At 35.2% G+C, this 18,809-nt stretch overlaps 1 protein-coding gene across 1 annotated transcript in view; it reads right to left on the reverse strand.

The window, feature by feature from the left end:
• TINAG (tubulointerstitial nephritis antigen) overlaps nt 1-18,809 on the reverse strand; it is a gene marked incomplete at its 3' end in the record, with an annotated part of 64,542 nt that overhangs the window by 32,555 nt on the left and 13,178 nt on the right. The window contains exons 2-4 of the mRNA XM_012648542.1: nt 13,242-13,305; nt 12,470-12,559; nt 7,557-7,671 (exon numbers count right to left, since the gene is read on the reverse strand). Of these exons, the coding sequence (XP_012503996.1) occupies nt 7,557-7,671; nt 12,470-12,559; nt 13,242-13,305 (269 nt within the window). The remainder of the gene's footprint in view (nt 1-7,556; nt 7,672-12,469; nt 12,560-13,241; nt 13,306-18,809) is intronic.

Genomic DNA, 18,809 nt, shown 5'->3' on the forward strand with positions numbered 1-18,809 from the left:
CACAATATCCACTGTGTATATCACCTCCTCAATCTCTAGGTACACTTCCTCCCCGCCCCTGAAATTTGGATAATCAGAGTGACCTGAGAATGAAATAACGCAACAGAAAATATAATTCTGTTCTGACCATCACAGTCTAAGGTCAGTGGCCATGAATACTAAGAAACTCCTGAACTATTAGACACTGGGGACGAAAGGGCTAATTTTCTGGTTGGTAATAGATAAATTAATTTCTCATCTTCGACAATATTTGCCTTTATGCCTTAACTTTTCAATAGCCATTCTTTGATATTTCTCTAGTTACTAATTATATAGAGAGTAATTTTTTAGCAATCTACTTCTTGTAAATATAAATATGCACAAGTGATTGCCCTACAGCAGGTAGAGCTAGTTTTTTTCCAGTTCTCCTCTTTCTTCATAGGAATAGAATTTTTATCTCAGCACATGTAGGCTCAGAAAAATGACTACATTTCCCTCCCCACAACCCCCCAGGCTGATACTATTAAAATCTGGCCTATGGGATGTTAAGCAGAAGTATCATTTGGCAGCTTCTGAAAACTTTCCTTAAGAGACAGCTGGTACTTGACTTTTACTCCTTTTTCATGATCTTTTGTCTTCTCCTGGTGGCAGAAATTTGGTCATTATAGATGGACACAGAGCAGTCGTGTCGACCCATTATATGACGTTGGAAATACAGGCCCTGGGCATTGGAGAAACAAGAGCGTTGGGTATCCAACACCATAGAATGCAATTCCAACACAGAGCCATTCACTTCCAGATTGTTCATGAGAGATCAGTTTCTATCTTATTTAAGCCACTGTCATTTTGGAATTTTGTCACTCTCAGCTGAGCCTAATTATAACTAATACAGCATATATAATTATCATTAAAGCTGCTAGAGCAATGCCATATTTCATTAAACCTAAGACATCAGCAAATATAAGAAAGCATCCTAATTTCAGAGGTGTTAAATAAAAAAAAAATGTGCATCTGGAAATGGATGAACAACGATATTTTCTAAAATGAGTTCCTTAGAACACTAGTTCTGAGGAATTTTAATAGATGATTACAAAAAGGGTTGATTAATCAAACAAGTCTAAGAAACACTGGTTTTGAAAATTAGATTTTTGCCTTCACTGCAATATTTTGTATAAATTGCTAACGTATGTGAGGCTCTAAAAAGTAGAAACAATGTTCATTATTTTAAATGTTCATAATTTGGCCAAATGCAAAATATTTTATTTCATATCATTTTTTATTGTGAAGCAGATCAATAAACTGGTGCCTTATGGGACATACTTTAGTATGAACAAAACAGACCCAGACATATGAAGGCCAGAGAGTAGGTGCCTGTTATATCAACATACAAAATCACTTCAGGAATCTACTTTTTAGCAGCCCAAAATATTTGTTCACAGAGGGGGGGAAAAAGTAAATTTTCACATTTCTTTTTGAAGATTTGTCCTGCAGTGATCAATTCAGTCCCACTGTGTTGTTCAAGTCATGTTCAATTCTACCACAGCGCTTGGCATCAGACTGCGACTAGGACAGAAAAATTGAAAACCTGAAAAACTTGATTTGAAACATAACACATTCGTTCTGCCACAAGTGCAGATGAATAAGGAGTGAGGCTGGATATATATTTTCTAAAGTTCACCAAAGGATGTGGGGTTCCATTCTGGAAAGGAGGGACACAGGGAAACAAAAGAGACTGAGGAAACATAAGTCCATGTTTTGATGTTCTTTGAATTTTAAAATTCTTAATTCAGTGAAGGAAGAACAACCAGCATACTATTCTGTCCTTGGCTTTTTTCCTACGTGGACAAGAAGATTCTGGGATGAGCTGAGGGAAATACGTGCTTAAACATAGAGTCCACAGTAACATCTGGCTGTGCCCTCTTCTGCAGCACCATTAGCACTTACTGCGTTTGGAAAGCCTGATGCCATATGCCTTATGTTCATGACTGTGGGAGCTAAACATTGATTTTATGGGAAAAAAAAATGGCCATTTTTGTTCAATATTATAAAAGTACTTAACTATATAACTGTGTTTTTTTCCTTTCATAGTCACTGTTTTGGATTCTATAGCGGCTTCTGTTTATACAGGTGATGTGTTTTGGGAGTCAAGAAGATGTTTATTTCGAAATTGTTTGTTCAGGTTTATTCCTAGTCAGGTCAAAAATTTTCATAATCTATGAGCAGTAAAAACTAAACTTGGAAGTATTTACTTGGATTTTGCCAAAGGCATTTCTCATGCCTCCGTAGTTGCTATCATTGAAATATATTTCAGTAAGTAAAAAACAAATTCCTCCTATTGTAACTAATAACTAGAGAAATAAATTCAATTACCTGTTGTGTGTTATAGAGACAATGATAAAGTATTATTCAGATGATTAAGTGAGTTTTTCATTTCTCACCTCAAAGATCAGTGACATTAAAAATTGTCATATAATATATAAAATATTATTTCACTTTTCCAACAAACCATGGAAAAATGATGACATTATTTTTCTTTGTAAGTAATGCCAGAATATTCATTTATATTGGATGACTGAGAAAAGTTGTTTGTATGAGTTAACGATGAGGTTGATTCAAACAATTTTAGAACATTGTTACTTAATCTGATGCTATATAATATAGCTACAGGTTTTAAATGTTATACAAGCCTTCTTAATATTTCTATACTTCTGTGCTAGCTTTAGTAACCTAATTATTCTCTTTGGGGAATAAACAAAAATAATAATGAAACACATTTTAACTGAGCCAACTACAAAAATCAACTCAATTTTCACATTTCTGTGTAAAAATAGTATTTTTTCATTCAAAATATTTTCCATATTTATAATTAGGATATAACACAGTGAAGCTTCTGGGAGCTATCCCCCAAATTCAAAAGCACTTGAACATTGTGTCTAGAAAAATAATCAGGTACAGAGTTGGTTTGATTTGATTTGATATGATGTGATTTGATTTGTTATAAGAGCATAGTGGAAGAACTTTCAAGTTCACCAGAAATATATAAACTCCACCAGGGCCAATAAATCCAGGACTATACTTTTCTTTACGAAATAAAATTCTCCAAATAATGAAAGTTTGAATAATTTAGTCTTTGCAGAATTGACCTATTTCAGAACCTTGCTATTCTCCCTAGGTTAATACAAGGGAAAAAGAACAACTCTAGGGCCTGGCATGGTGGCTCATGCCTATAATCCTAGCACTCTGGGAGGCTGAGGCGGGAGGATCACTTGAGGTCAGGAGTTCGAGACCAACAAGAGCGAGACCCTGTCTCTACCAAAAATAGAAAAAAAAAAATTAGTCAACTAAAAATAGAAACACAAAATTAGCAAGGCGTGGTGGCTTGTGTCTGTAGTCCCAGATACTCAGGAGGCTGAGGCAGGAGGATCACTTGAGCCCAGCAGTTTGAGGTTGCTGTGAGCTAGGCTGACGCCACAGCACTCACTCTAGCCCCGGCAACAAAGCAAGACTATGTCTCAAAAAAAAAGAAGAACAACTTTATATATCACATAACAACATTTATTTAATATTTTACTATAGTCTGAGTATTGCATAAGCACTTCTCCTTCAGCGTTTCATGGGACTCGTACAGCAGTATGTCATTTTATGGAGAAGGATACTGGGGCTGTAAGTAGAGGAGCTAGAAGACTAAAGCACACTGGCTCCCAAGCTCACGCTGTCCATGATGCGTGGAGTGCTACCACAGGAGCGAACATAGTGGCTACACACGCCTTTTGACATGACTTCAACTGCAACGTTCCTGCTGGCTCAAAAGGACCTCAGTCAATGACAGTTTTGCGTACAGTCATAATAATTGGTTGCCTCTGTTGTTTTCCTTCTGAGACACTGAGAAAGTTCTATTTTTCCCCAGAATACACTTCTGCTCCCTCCGGCACTCTTATTTCAATATCTTAGCTTAAGTCAGTATTTCCTAAAATATGCTCTGTGTAGAACCTAAATCCTGGGGAATATCAATAATTATTACCAACATAAAAAGAAGGAGAAGAAAAGAAAAAGGTCCTCATCTTGTAAATTTAGGAAACATTGGGTGAAAAAAAAAAGCCTGTTAATACAATAAGCATTCTCAGCATCTGCAATATATTAATACTAATGAATAGCGTGATTCTTAGAAGAGAGATATAACATACCATTTCACAAATTCATTTGACCATAGATGGGAGAGTTATAGTTCTGCAAGTTGGGAGCTGTCCCAGGAAGCCTAGCTCAAAGTTCAAGTAGAGGCTGGAATTCATCCTTTGCTGTGCTTGCCAAGCCCTTTGGCTTGGTAGATCACTGTTTCTGTTCGGAGGGGTTGTTTTTCTAATTCCCTGAAAGGAAGCTTCTATTTGTCAAGCCCTGTGCCCTCAGGACTGCATCAACTCACAGAGGGGCTCTCTTCTCTATTTCTTCGCCAGGAGCTGCACGGTCTAGGCAGTGCCCCACAGCCTTCTTCCTTTCCCTTCTTTAACTTCCTCTGACCCACTCTGTTTGTACCCGGTGAGAACTATAAGTTTATGTTTCTTTCTATCTGCCCTCACTTAGGACTGCCATCCAGGGATTCCTCCCTCCCAAAGCCTCAAGTTATCTTTTTCGAATTTCCCAATATCAACATATTTCTATTCCTCATTGTTACTAACCACATTCTGCAAAAATTTGTTTGGATTGAACCAATTCATATAGGTTAAACAGATTTTTCACATTTATATGATCATGGAATATTGACATTCCTCTAACTCATGCCCAGTGGACACATTATGGAAATAATGACTTATGCTAAGGAACAAAGCCAGGAAACCAGCCAAGGAAGGGAAGAGCTTTCCCGGGAATCTGGGTTGACTCATGGCTCATCTTTCTCACTCAGGGAAAATAATTCCATGAATCCCACCTCTTATCCAGGCAATGTGGCCAAGGAGATGGAGCTATTTGGGGGTGGAGGTGCAGGCAATTTTCTCGGTATGCCTGAAATCATACCACTGTTGGCAGCTGCCTAGCCTATCTTACAGTCCATCATATATTAAGAAATGGCTTTAGCTGGGTGTGGTGGCTCACGCCTGTAATCCCAGTGACTCAGGAGGCTGAGGTGGGAGGATCATTTGAGCCCAGGAGTGGGAAGCTGCAGTGAGCTATGATTGCACCACTGTACTCTAGCCTGGGCAAAAAAGTGAGACCTCCTCCATCTCAAAATAAATAAATAAATAATAATAACAGTTTTAAAAAATGTTGGGAAAAAAATAGAGGAAAAATCAGTTATCCAGAAGCATACTCACAAAAAGAATTCATTTTCACCATACTTGGAGGCAGTTGGATATCATAGTATTGGGTGTTTTCTATGAAGTTACCAGGCTAAAACTAACCCAGTTTTACTTCTTCCTGTAGCTACAAGTTCAACTCAGTTCATATCGACCTCATGTTCTTCCTAGAAATACTTATTATATTTCTAATTCTTTTCCGCCTAACTAAATATTGGAACAACTCTCCAACACTCAGGAACTTAGTCCTTACACTACTGTTCCCTACAAAGAAGATGCACTTCCTCCCCGTGTATCTTAAGTGAGTAATGGAACTCTCACTGGTTCAGCTGAATTTTCCTTATTTCATTCCTAGAATTACTTGGCCATTCCAGGAGTTGCAACTGTATTACATTAATTCATAGCACAAGGTAATTTAAATTCTCCCCAAGTAGTAGTCATTATGATTTTTCATTTAAATATCACCACAGCAACTTTTATGCAAACAAATCCTGAGGAGCCAATAAATGATTTAGAATTTGATTTCCTTTTCTTTGCAACGGCAAGTAGCAACTTGGGAAAGAAACGTACCTCATTTTTTCTAGAATACAAAATATTCCAAACTGCAAAAACTGAAGTTCAAGAAGGAAATGTTAGAAATAATTTCAAGGAAATGTACATAGACACCTAAATGAGTGTTTGGCCCTCCATAAAAACAAGTGAAAGAGCAATCTTATAAACTGCTGTCTTTTCTTAAATAATGCTGCCTATTTTTTTTCCAGCTGGGTGGGGACAAAAGTGAAAAAGAAAACAACTAGGGAGAAAAAATGACTTTTCAAGTTGATCATATAGTTTGGTCACTAAAAACTATAAATCTGAGCCATATCTCTAAAGATTTATATCTTACTGATTGTAGGAAAGATCCAAAAATACATCTAAGCTGATAATTTAAAAAAAAAAATAGCTCTGGTTAAGAGATTAAAAGTCTTTTTGCTACTTTGAACCTGAATTGGCCAATGCTAACTGACTCTACTGGAACTCTAGTGACCTTTTGGGGGAGAGATTTTTCAGATGTTCTGGCTCTGCAATTTAAGTAATTCGGTGGCAGCTCTTAACCTCTGTCAATTTCAGTGTAACTCAACCTCTTTCCATCTCAATTTGCTTGTCTTTAAAATGTGAATAATGATAGCACTCACTACATAAAACTGCTATTGGAATTACATAAGGTAATGTATAAAAGTGCTCAAATGCTTAACACACAACCACTCAATAAACGTTAGTAATTGTCTTCTCTCATACTAGTTATAATTTAACAGGCCCTACTACTGCAATTTGAATTAGAGTAATAACTCAGGTGATTACATCTCACAAAAGCAAAGAGCATTAAATATTTAAAGAGAAACCTATGGGTTTACATTCATCCAAAAGCAAACAACCACCCTGCTTGTTGGAGATGCGGAGAGCTTCCAGGCAACCAGAACCTGATGTCTTCACTGGGGAGGGGACAGGCTACAGTCCAGAGGCCTGAGAGCCAACTCTGCCCTAGGCATTAGTAACAGGCCTTGAGTACAGCCAACATCTAAACTGCAGACTGTATGTGCCTGAGAAACACCGCATGCTGGGTGGTAAAATTGCAGCTCTGTGAGTAAGAGTTTCGTGGTAACTAAAGAGGTACAAGATTCTTTGTGTGAGATACCTATTACCAGATAACACCTTTTACAAATGAAAGGGAAAACCCGTGCAATAGTACAAAGCATAAAATTTTACAAAGAAGTTTGCCACGTCATCCAGCAAAATTTGAAGATATCCTTTTAACAGAAATTTTGAGGATTTTTGAGGACAAACCTTTACTAATCATCATAGCATACATGTCTAAAGCTACCAGCATTATTTTATTCTCATGTGATAATGGATATTCCAAGAGACATCAAAGTTTTGATGATTTTGCAAAATAACTGTTTAGTTAAAAAAAAAAGAAAAAGAAGAAGGACCATGACTTGCTGAAGCTTTGCACACAGAACAACCTACAATCAGAAATTTGTATTTCTGTGAAATCATTAGCAATGTATACGGGCATTCAGTCATTCTTAAAGAAAACAATGTCTAATTGATCATAGTGAACTTTCAAAGCCCACATGAGACATTTAAGGGATGTAACAACCATTTTGTGAAAAGATTTTGGATTTATATGACAAAATTATGACTCTACAAGCTCAAATTCATTATTTTAGTTATTTAAAAATTACTTTAAAAGCACATACGAACATGCCTATACAAATGCATACACATATATGAATCAGAAAGAACACTTACTGTCATTTCATTCATGCTCAGAAGCGTAGGGCTAGGTGGCAAGGTGCCCAAGCGAAATTTGAAACCATCTTCTAAAGTCATTCCCCAGAATTGGCTGTAGTTCTGTGCTGTCCATCTGCCTTACAAATGAAAGAGAAAAATGTACATAGGTTATGTGATATCACTTTTGTAAATACATTATCATTTATATTTCTGAAATTATTCAGCAGCAAATGTCACCAAATGGGAACTATTACTGTAGGCTAGCTATTCTTTATATATGATTACTTTAATATTCAAGGCTATGAAACACTCTTCCTAAATTAGGGCCATTTCAATTATTTCAATGACTCATATGAGGATCATAAGACCATATCAATATAGACTAAAACATACGAAATCTTTACATATTCTAAAAGGATTAAGTGGTAATAAGGCCAATGTATACAGTTTCCTTTAACTGCCATTAAGTGCATTTTAGAAAGCTGCTTGACTAGACAGAAATGTACTTATAAATTAAATAGAGTAATCTGTTTTCTTTATAATCTAGATTTGAAAAGAAGTTTATCAGGTAAAAAGAAGCATGCATGACAAATTGAGAACAAAATAGTTATACTTTAAGAAAATTACAACGGTGCTAATTAATTAGATATTAAAATGTTCTATCTTACAGTAAATGAATTAGTATGTGTTAAATACTCAATAATCAATAATAATATAAAGTCAACTGATGTGAAATTACATAACAAAAAGTGCATATTTTTCTGGAGACATATTTTTTGTTCTTACATAGGAAAAGAAACTTTGTTTTCAAAATTTAATATTAAAATTTGAAGACAAGAAAAATTCCTTAAGAGATGATAGTAAATGAAAAATGAGAAAGAGGAAAGTAATTTAATTGTTGCTTTTTTGAATTATCTACACCTTGAGGGCAATGTATCTTCAGTACTTAAGTCAAACCTAAACTTTATCCTGTGTTGTGTTTATCATCAAAATTGTTTATAATATGATAGGCTCTTAGGCATGATTGAAAGTACAAGTCAATTTTCAATAATTTGCCTGGCAAGTTAACATTTTTCTTTAATATGATCTTTTCAGGAAATATTTAGCAACTTTCAGCTACAATTTAAAGTGTAATCTCTATTACTCAAGGAATTTCAATAAGGAAACCTCTGAATATATTAGATATTGTAGCATAATTCAAGAGACCAACAGGACTTGTCTTGGGCAAAATTGTGATATCAGTAAAGTATGTTTTTGGTGGCCTACATTAGTAGTTTTCAAACACAGATCAAAGGCATAGGTCATTTAATTAAGCACTCAATTTAGTAAGCAGGGATGAGAATTTTTGAAAAATAAAAGAGAAGATAGGATAGAAAATAGTAGAGTTTATTGTAATAGTGAGGTAAGTACTATTTCTTTCTCTCCACTGACCCCCCGTGTGTGTGCATATGTGTATGTACTGGATAACAAAGTAAAATGTATGTTTTACTGTGAGTTATACTCAAAAAAATGTGAAAAGCACTACTACCCTATACCATCCTCCTCGACCTAGACTTATAACTTTCCATTTAATACAATTTATCATTTATTGAACTTTCATAATTGATCCTATTCTCTGATAAACACTGGAAACATAGATATGAATACATTTCTCTACACTCAAGAAGCTCATACCCTAACGAAGACTAAAAAGATAGAAAGGACTTCAATGAGTGTCGTTTGTTAGCAATAGGTCAAAATATGATCAGAGTAGAAGATTCACACATAGCTCTGCCTGAAGGAGTCGGCATATTTTTTACAGAAAGTGAATTTAGTGTTCAGTCTGGAAAGATGAGAATGAGTTTGGCAGCCAGAGGTGAAAAGAAGACAGCATTTATTGGAAACAAAGACAACTAGAGCAAAGCATGCATGTTTGAAATTGGGTAGCACCTTTAGGGAATGGCAGATAAGTTAAATGCTTAAACCATGAGAGCGGACAGGGACACATGGGCTGAAAAAGGTATAAAACAAGAGTTAATAAGGAAACATTTGGGCCAAGGAGTTATTTATGCTAAGGAGGATAATTATATTCCATATCCGATGGAGTACAATTGAGAATCTCTGGAAACAGAGAGACAAGGAAGATCATTGCAAACTAGGCTAGATAGAGAAATGTGCTAGAATATAGCTTAGTAATGGAGGAAATAAATATCTGAGAGAAACTTGAGTGTGGGACTTAACCAGACCTGGTGTCTGAGAGTGAAACGGAAGGAAAAAAGTCAAACTAATTTCAAATTTTCTGGCTTGGTTGGCCAGATGGAGAGAGATGCCGTAACCAAGAATTGGTAGAAGTTCTTCCCTTCATTTTGGGATTTGCTGATTTCCAGAAACCAGTGAGGAATCAAGGTAAACTTATCCAATAAACTAGATTTTGAGTTTATAAGAAAAATCAAGTGGAGACAAGTTAGATTAAAAATGGCCACAAATTACTTGTAGCACTTTCCATCAAGTCTATTTCTCTAACGCTTAAATGTGCACTGGCCCTACAACTTGCTTCGCACAATAGAAAGGAGTAGAATTGATGGTGGGCATCTATCAAATGTAAGTCTCAAAAGAGGACTTGTGCAGCTTCCACTTATGCTCTATTAGAAGTATCATTATGAGAAGCAGCCAAGGCTAGCCTGCTGGAGCTGCACCAGCACCAACCACCGGACATGGGAATAAGGCCATCCCAGACAATTCAGCCCCAGTTGAGGCTCTGGATGTCTAGAAACACACTCATAACCGTAGAAGACAATAGCCAAAAAGCCTCAGCTGAGTCCATTCCAAATTGCTGATGTGAACAAATGAAAAGCTTGTGGCTTTAAACTGCTAAATTCTGGAATGGTTTTGTTACACAGCAGCAGATAACTGAAACAGTTATGTATCTCCCTTTATTCCACTAACTTGCTTATTATTACTTGTGTCACTAATTTGGGACTTATACTCTGTCCTATCATTGGAAATTCTTTTTTAAAGTTATGACATGTTGGCTCCTCAACAAGATGGTAACTTCCTTTAAGACAGAAATTATTTATTTGTAACCTCAGCAATGCCACAAGTGGAACACGTGTTTTATTAATATCAGTTGGTTGCACTGCAGAATTATACAGAGAATAAAGAAGCGCTGAAGTACATGATGTAGAATGAATAAAGTCTTGGATCTAAAATGCTGCCAAGATGCAGGAAAGAAACATTTTAAAGCAAAGGTTATATATTTTTATGTAGGCTATTTCTAAAAGCACTTAATGAATATTGAACAAGATATTATATTATGAAAACAATTGGGGTATCATAAAAAAAGAATAGCTCCGAATTAGAACTTTCTTTTAGTTTCAAGGATTTTCTCTCTTTTTTCCCCCGGTAAATAGCTTTAGTTTTATTTCTTTTCTTCATAGTTTGTTCCTTTTATTTAACTTTATTCTTTGGTCTGTGTATGTCTCCTTTTGCCCCAATTATACTTCTTTTTCTACTCTTTTAAAGTCAAGTAACATTTTAATGTTTGCTACTAAAATGCAAAGCCCATGCCTCTAAACTAGTCCTACGGTATGCTCAAAATAAACAAGTGATGGAAAGAAAGTTGTTCTTGCCAAGGAAGGCAGCATTTCCGACAACTTCTGTACTCAAGTATACTTTCTTACCACATTGTTTTAGACTGTGTTTTCTCATGTATTCTCTAACAGTGCTTACGGTTTCTTGGAAAGGTGTGTTAATTCGGTCCAGCAGTTGGATCCTTTTAGAAACCTGATTCAGATAATTTCTCAAGATGACACATATTCTCATGTTCTTTGAGTGATTTAAATACAATTTAGCCACAGAAAATTATAATTGATTTTCCCTAGAAATACTTAAAATGTCGTCAAGTTATCGCCTAAAATATTGGTTACACACACACACACACACAGAGGAATTGAGAATGGTTTAAGAATATTAATGTCAACAAATGTGACTTTCTATATTTTGTGACTTCCAAGAAAATATTTTGGATACATTGAAATTCAGTGTCTTCACTGTGCTGGGAAACATAACATCTGTTTGTGGAAGGAAACGGTATTGCTATTTTTAACAATTACATCTCAAGATTATTTCATTTTTCTAGTTTCTTGTTAATAGATCTTCTTATGTGAAGTCTTTTGCAGAATGTGGAAGATGCTATCAAGGGTATATAGAGATTTGATCAATGGCAGTGAAGAAATCCTGAGGCAGATACCAGCCAGTCTATTTATCTTTCTTTCAGTTCTACAAAGAAAGTCAGTGTTGGGTGCCTGCATCCTAATTCCTTTATGTAAGCAGAGATGCCAGCTAATTTATTAATCCGTAGAAGAGCACAGGTATTTCCAATGTTTAAGTGTCAATCATCCCATTTTTAGTTTGCTAGCAAAGCAAAGTGGCTCCACCTGTCTTTTGACTGGACTGTGAGTAAAATTGGCTAGCTATCAGTCATTTCAGTGAAGCTTTCTAGATTGACTCGTTATTTGGGGGATCATCAAGACATTCTCCTTTTAATGTCAGATTCTACCCAGGGTGGCTAAGCGTGTGATTGGCATGGTCGGGACAGCAGCAGAGGGAAAGATGGTTAGCATGAATAAATCAATTTTTCTGACTTCCTGATTTTAACTAAATACTTATCCAAAGTAAAGCTCCCTCCACTCTATTTACTTACACATGACATTGCTCTTTCCTAGATGATTTATGACTATATTCTAAATTTCTTTTTTATTTGTGCCTTTTAATTTTCAACTACTTAATGTTTACCTTTGCCTTCCAATTTTACTTGTTTTCTATCTCCTTTCCCATATCTCTTCCACTCTTACTTTTTAAATAATGACAATTTTTAGACAGTCAATACATTGTCTGAAACCTGAGGAATGAATGAGTGTGCCAAGAAGCATATAGAGCAAGATTTCTCTCACCCATAGTCTCCTTTATTGATGCTTTCAATTAATTCTGGGCGAACAAGGCATACATGCTGGGAACATTTCCATTGCTGTCCTGAGCATGTGCTGCAAAGATACAACAATTACAAAAGTGTTGTGGCCTTTATGGAATATATTTCAAAATTAGTAATAAGAGTTGCACATTGTTAAGACATAAAACATAATTTTTAAAATTAATGATAGCCATATGGCTATTTGATTCTCAGCAAAAATATATCAGAAAACATACATTAGCCACTCCTCAATATGCACTTATCCTCTGCTGCAGGCAATTAATAAATGATATGATCACATATTCATTGAAGTTTGAAAACACAAGACAATTTGGACAGTAGATTAATATACTTGTACTTGGAAACTTTCTGCAGATCAATCTTTTGATTTTTTATTCTTTTTTATATTAATCCTTTTAAAGCAGCATGTTTTTACACTCAAAAAAATATAATTTGCCTGTAGTATATCAGACTGTTTGTAATTAAGAGGTACATTTAATGCAGGTCTGCTGTATGATAAGTTTCGTTATCAAGAACATCCAACTCAAGCATTAAAAGATATATTCATGATTAAATTTTCGAGATTCATTAAAGTTAAATATGCTTATAAAAAGTTACAAATATGTGATATTTTATGACATATGATTCTGCCTATATGTATTTAAATGTGTGTTTTGTTTCACAAATATTCCTTTTATTTGAAGAAAACATACACAGACAGTAGAATTCAGTTAAGTGCCACTTAAATTCATTACCAGGAGTTGCAGTTTTCTTTAATTACTGATCCTTCATCATAATGATGACCATCTCTGAAGCAACCTGTCGACAAAACATATAAACAAAGGAAAATTCTAAATTGAGTGATAAAGTCCATTAACATAACAAGTAATCTAAAATTGTGGTTAGTTTTCAAATATACAAAAATATTTGGTGCCAATCTGATAGAAATACACATCTGGTATATGTCAAGATTCATACATCAAATTCTGGGCTTATTCCATGAGCTTTCACCTTTAAACTGCATGTTATGTTCCAACAGAGAGGATTTGTAAAGCACTAGGAAATTAATCATTCAAAAAACAATTAATGTTTCTAAATAGATAAGCAATATAATAGTTTGAATCAATTTATGGCATTTCACATTAAAAAACTAATCAAGTCTCATAAGTGATAATAATTAATTGGATACAACTAGAACAAATAGCTCATAGCTTTGGACCAAAATACAAAGTCAAATCATTGAATTTACTTTACAAAGAAATTCTATTCCTTTTCTTTAGGATTTGGATCATGAGAAAAATTCATGAAATAAATAAGATTGTAGCCATTTGTTTTCCACATCCAAATGTTTCTCAACTACTAACTGAAATTAGTTGTTAGCTAGTTTACCAGATTATATAAACTACTCAAAAGAGATGAATGGTGAATTATCATATGAAAGACATCAGTAAGATATGGCGATATAGTACCCTAGTTGTGAATTAAATCTCTTTTGAAAATATAACCTGTCAAATTTAAAATTAACATTGAATTAGCAAAAGGGAATTTATTTTATCTAATGAAATTTTTTTTGACGGAACATATAATTGATATATCATGTCAATGACCTTGAATTAAATAAAATGAATTCTAATTTTTTATTCATAAAATCGTAGGAGAAAATACATGGTTACAAAACATTCCAAGGGACCTGGTTTAACTTCTAGCCACAATGTCACAAAAGCCAGTTATGAAATTAGCTATCCTTTGATTTTCCAAAAAATTGTTTCATAGGAAACATTTCACAACTTCCCCTTCCCTACATATGCTATGTTTCATACTTAATAATGTTTGATGAATTAAGTTTTTATGTGTTTACATCTATTCATTCCTTTCCCATGGCTTTTTGACACTTTGCAGTCATGGGTGAGAAAAGGAAACCACCTGTGTCCTGACCTCAGGCTTCCTAATGCAGCAAACCCAGGAGAAGGGGGAGATTTAACTTTAAATTCAGAGTTATAATTGCTACATAAAATTAGGCACTTTTAATAACTGAATTGACAATATGTTTGTAACTTAAAGAAACCCTAGAAGTTTTTATTACCTAAGAGTAACAGAAAATGCATGCAATGTTGCAAGTTTTCATTCAAAGGCAAGGGAAGTATTTCCCTGATCATTCTTAAAGAGAGAGGGGGGGAAAAAAAAGCTGATTTTTAATTACACCTCATGAATTTTGAATATTCAACATAAGAGTTAACATGGATAAAGGGAACAGAAATCACAAAGGTCCTAAAGGAAAAAAGACTGCGCCTTCTCTAACTTGTACTCCAGCCAATAATTTTAAAGTCAAGATCATGTTATTACTAGACCCACCCTAAATCATTAGTACTAAATCTCATGTTAACAAAAACTCCATTTCTTGGTCATTCTTTCCTAATATCAAGTAAGAAAGCATTCCAAGGGACCTGCTTTAACTTCTAGTATCAAGTCAGAGTGAACTATGAGACTCTATGTTCACTTTAACTTCACTTGAGAATTGGTCTCTTGAACAAAAGCCATTATTAGTTACATCTGACCCGGGTCAAAGTGCTAACACAGGAAAGCATCGGCTTCTGTAAATACCGAGACACATTCACTCGTTCCTTTGCTGCATTCCTTTCCAACTCCAGTGTGTCCCTCATTCTCTGCATGGCATTTAGAAGAGATCTTTTAAAATGATACAGCGTGCCACTTTCTACTCAAAAATCTCCAAGTTGTTTCCTATCAAATTTAGAATAAAATCAAACTTGTTACCTGATCTATAAGGCCTTACCCCAAAATGTCTCTGCCCTAATCTCTGCTCTTGTCAACTCCTATTGAGCTGGCTGGGATGGAGGTTTGCAGAAAAATGAAGGATTAGCATAATAGTAGTGAGGAGAGAGAAGTGGATGGATGTAATTTGGGGGTAAAATAAATGGGATTCACTTATGGATTGAGTTTGGGGAATGAGGAAACAAAGGAATCAAGAATGTGTCATGAGGACTTTGGCTTGAGCAATAGAGGAGCAATAAAGCTATCACTGAAATAAGAAATATACTTTGTCAAGAAATCAAGGATTCTGCTTTGCATATTGTAGATTTAGATTGAATCTAAGCTAGGTATCCTAATGGAGATGCCAAGTAGACAGTTGTTTATGAAAGACCAGAGTTAAGTCAAGGGCTGGGCATGTATTTGGGGGATACCAGCATACTTATATATTTTTTAAAACCAGAGACTAAATAAAAGTCTTGTTAAGCCAGTGTACATAGGTAAGAGAAAGTGATCCAGGACTGAGCTCAAAACACTCCAGCTGCCAACATTCAGAAAAGGAAACTCAGAAGGAGGGGCCTGTGAGGAAGAAGGGAATTCAGGAGAGGGTGATGTCATGAAAAGCATGGTAGGAAGGTATTTCATACATGCGAGATGGTCAGCTGTGGGCAGTATTGCTGGGAGACCAAGAATAAAAAAGCAGACATCTGAATGCTACATTTGGTAATGTGGGAGTCGCCAGTAACCCTGCCAAGAGAGATTTCATCAAAGTAGCAGAGAGTGACATCCTGTAGGAATGGGTTGATGAGAGACTTGGAAGTAAGGAAGCCAAATTTTTCTTTCAGATATTTTACCATGAAAGGGAAGAAGGAAATGGGATGGAAGCTGGTTAAGGACATGAAGTTGAAAAGGAGGTCTTTTTTTAAAGTTGGGAGAGACAAAAACACATTTTGTAAATTGATGGTTAATCAGGAGAGAAGGAAAAAAAGTGATGCTGAGAGAAAGAAAGAGAGAGAAAGAGATAGAGAGAGAGAACTGTAAGAGTGAAGATCTGGAGAAGACAGAGAAGGTGGGATTCAGAGCTCAAGATGGGGAATAGATTCAATGTTAGCTGCAACCCAGATGGAGGTAGGCCGAAAACTATGATGGTGCAGAGATGAGAGGATTCCTGCCTGGTAGCTTATTTTCTCAGTTACATATGTCTGAAGAACCTCAGAGTAAGTGAGTAAATTGGCTACATATATAGCATCTTGACCAAATAATAATAATAATAATAAAACAAAATAAAACAAAAATTAATGACTGTTGAAATTAAGAAAGTTTTGCAACTTTAACTGCCTTTGATGAAAAATTAAGCAAATCATGTATTTAGAGGGTGAAATTGTTGGTCTTATTCATTGAGAAAAATGATAATATGATATCTGTAATTTATTGTAAAATACTTCATCACAGTGTGTTATAAAAGTCTGTGCTGGTCTGTACTTCTCTGCAGGAAAGGCAGCTGCTTGCTCTAATCAGGAATTCACACCCCAGGGGTGGTCAGTAGCATTCATCCTGAAAGGCCAGACTTCAGGGCACCTGCTGCAAGTACTTCCATTTTCCATATTTGGACCAATACAGAGGATTAGTATAATGAATGTCAGAATTGGGCTTTCATTGGTAAAATCAGTGGCTTGTTAATCAGCATGCTGGAGATAAGTAGTCAGCTGTCATTGGTTAAATTAATAGTGCTTAATTTATGTTTAGCTAAAATATTTCAGAGTCACATCTCACTCTTTCACAGTTTATATGTATCTCTTAAGGTCATAAACCTATACTCTTAGACCTGGTACCCTCCGATTGATCTTTGTCCTGTGTCCTTTGTCCAGCCATCTGGGTAGGAAGATTTGTCATTCCCTGATACCCACTGTAAGGGTGACAGAATCCTACCTCTGTAATGTTATCATATGTGCCTCCAATAAATTTTTCATGCAATGCAGTTGTGGGAACACCTAAAAGGCCAGGAAGTTGAGACTTCATAAAGCTTACTGAAGTTGTATGAATTAATTTGTGTCATATTTTTGTAACTGTCAGTATGTGTGGCAGAGTTTGGACTCTGGTTTATATTCATTATAATATGGTTAAGGAGGTTGCGAAGGAGTAAACAACCCTTATCCAATTCAGACATGTCAGTGGCTTACATACATTTTTTTACCAATGCAAACATATTGTGCATAATCAAATTAACTTAAGTCTGTTCACAACAGATGGCATACTAGACTCTTTCCTTAATATCTGCTACACCAAAAGATTATGTCTAGAAAATCCACTCTGGCTCTGTTTCAAACTCCATCAGGGATTTTCCATATCTGACATTTGAAGTCCTCCAATTACTGCATGTTACTTTCAGATATGGGTAAAAGAAAAACAGAGAAGGAAGATATTTACCAATACACTCTACTTCCAATTTATACAAAAGGGACATAATTTTTAATCCTTAAGGTAAAGTACACAGTTTTAAGTCATTGGTTTAAAAAGTTCTCAGTAGAGGCACAATAAAAAGAATGAGACAATACCATGTGACTAGATCATTGAAAAATAATATCTAATAGATCAGCAAATCAAAAGCATAGCATCTCAAAGGAAAGTTCCTTTATTCATGAAAAAATAGTACAAATAAAATACCATTGTCTTTTTATTTTAGTTAATTTTCCACATTTTTATATGTCATGTAGTACTCTTTTCAAGCAGCTACTTTCAAAAGCAAGATAAAACAAAAGAAAAAATTATCTTAGTGAGACCAATTATAGTCTCCTGTGAACTTTTTGCTACTAAATAAAATGATTAATTGCTTCCCTCTATAAGGAATGGAGTAAAATCTATATCTGGAACATAAGTTCTACCTAAAATATGGCCTTAAATTAAAGTCTTAACAAAATTCTAGTTCTCAAGCAAAAGTGAATGTTGAAGAAGTAGTAACTTCTTTTTTGAATGGGCTATATTTCTCAAATAAGAAAAGCTTGAATACATTTTAGCACATTTAAAACACTACAGCCTATACTATGATACTAAGACTCAAGCTAATATTAAATTGATAAAATAACTTTCAGCAAAATGCAGATATCTAGATTGTCACTGTGTTTTTAGATTATTCTACATTCTTCATTTTTGGCAGAGATTGCTGATAGTTCCCAATATCATTTCCTACTATTTTTTTTGGTAGCAGAACTCTATTCATAGCTAGGCACATTAACATTAACACACCATTAAGCAAAACAAAACAAAACAAAACAAAACAAACATTGGTGCTCATCCTCTCTCCACAGTTGGCATGGCCATGCAATTATGTTTTGTCCAAAGAGATAGGAGCAAAGGTGCTCTTCTCTGCTCTAGAATGTCTCCTTCAAATGTGGAAACCAGGGCCGGGTGCGGTGGCTCACGCCTGTAATCCTAGCATTCTGGGAGGCCGAGGCGGGTGGATTGTTGAGCTCAGGAGTTCGAGACCAGCCTGAGCAAGAGCGAGACCCCATCTCTACTAAAAATAGAAAGAAATTATCTGGACAACTAAAAATATATAG

Source organism: Propithecus coquereli, unplaced genomic scaffold, assembly GCF_000956105.1.
Source record: "Propithecus coquereli isolate 6110/MARCELLA unplaced genomic scaffold, Pcoq_1.0 Scaffold29, whole genome shotgun sequence".
Classification (NCBI taxonomy): Eukaryota; Metazoa; Chordata; class Mammalia; order Primates; family Indriidae; genus Propithecus; species Propithecus coquereli.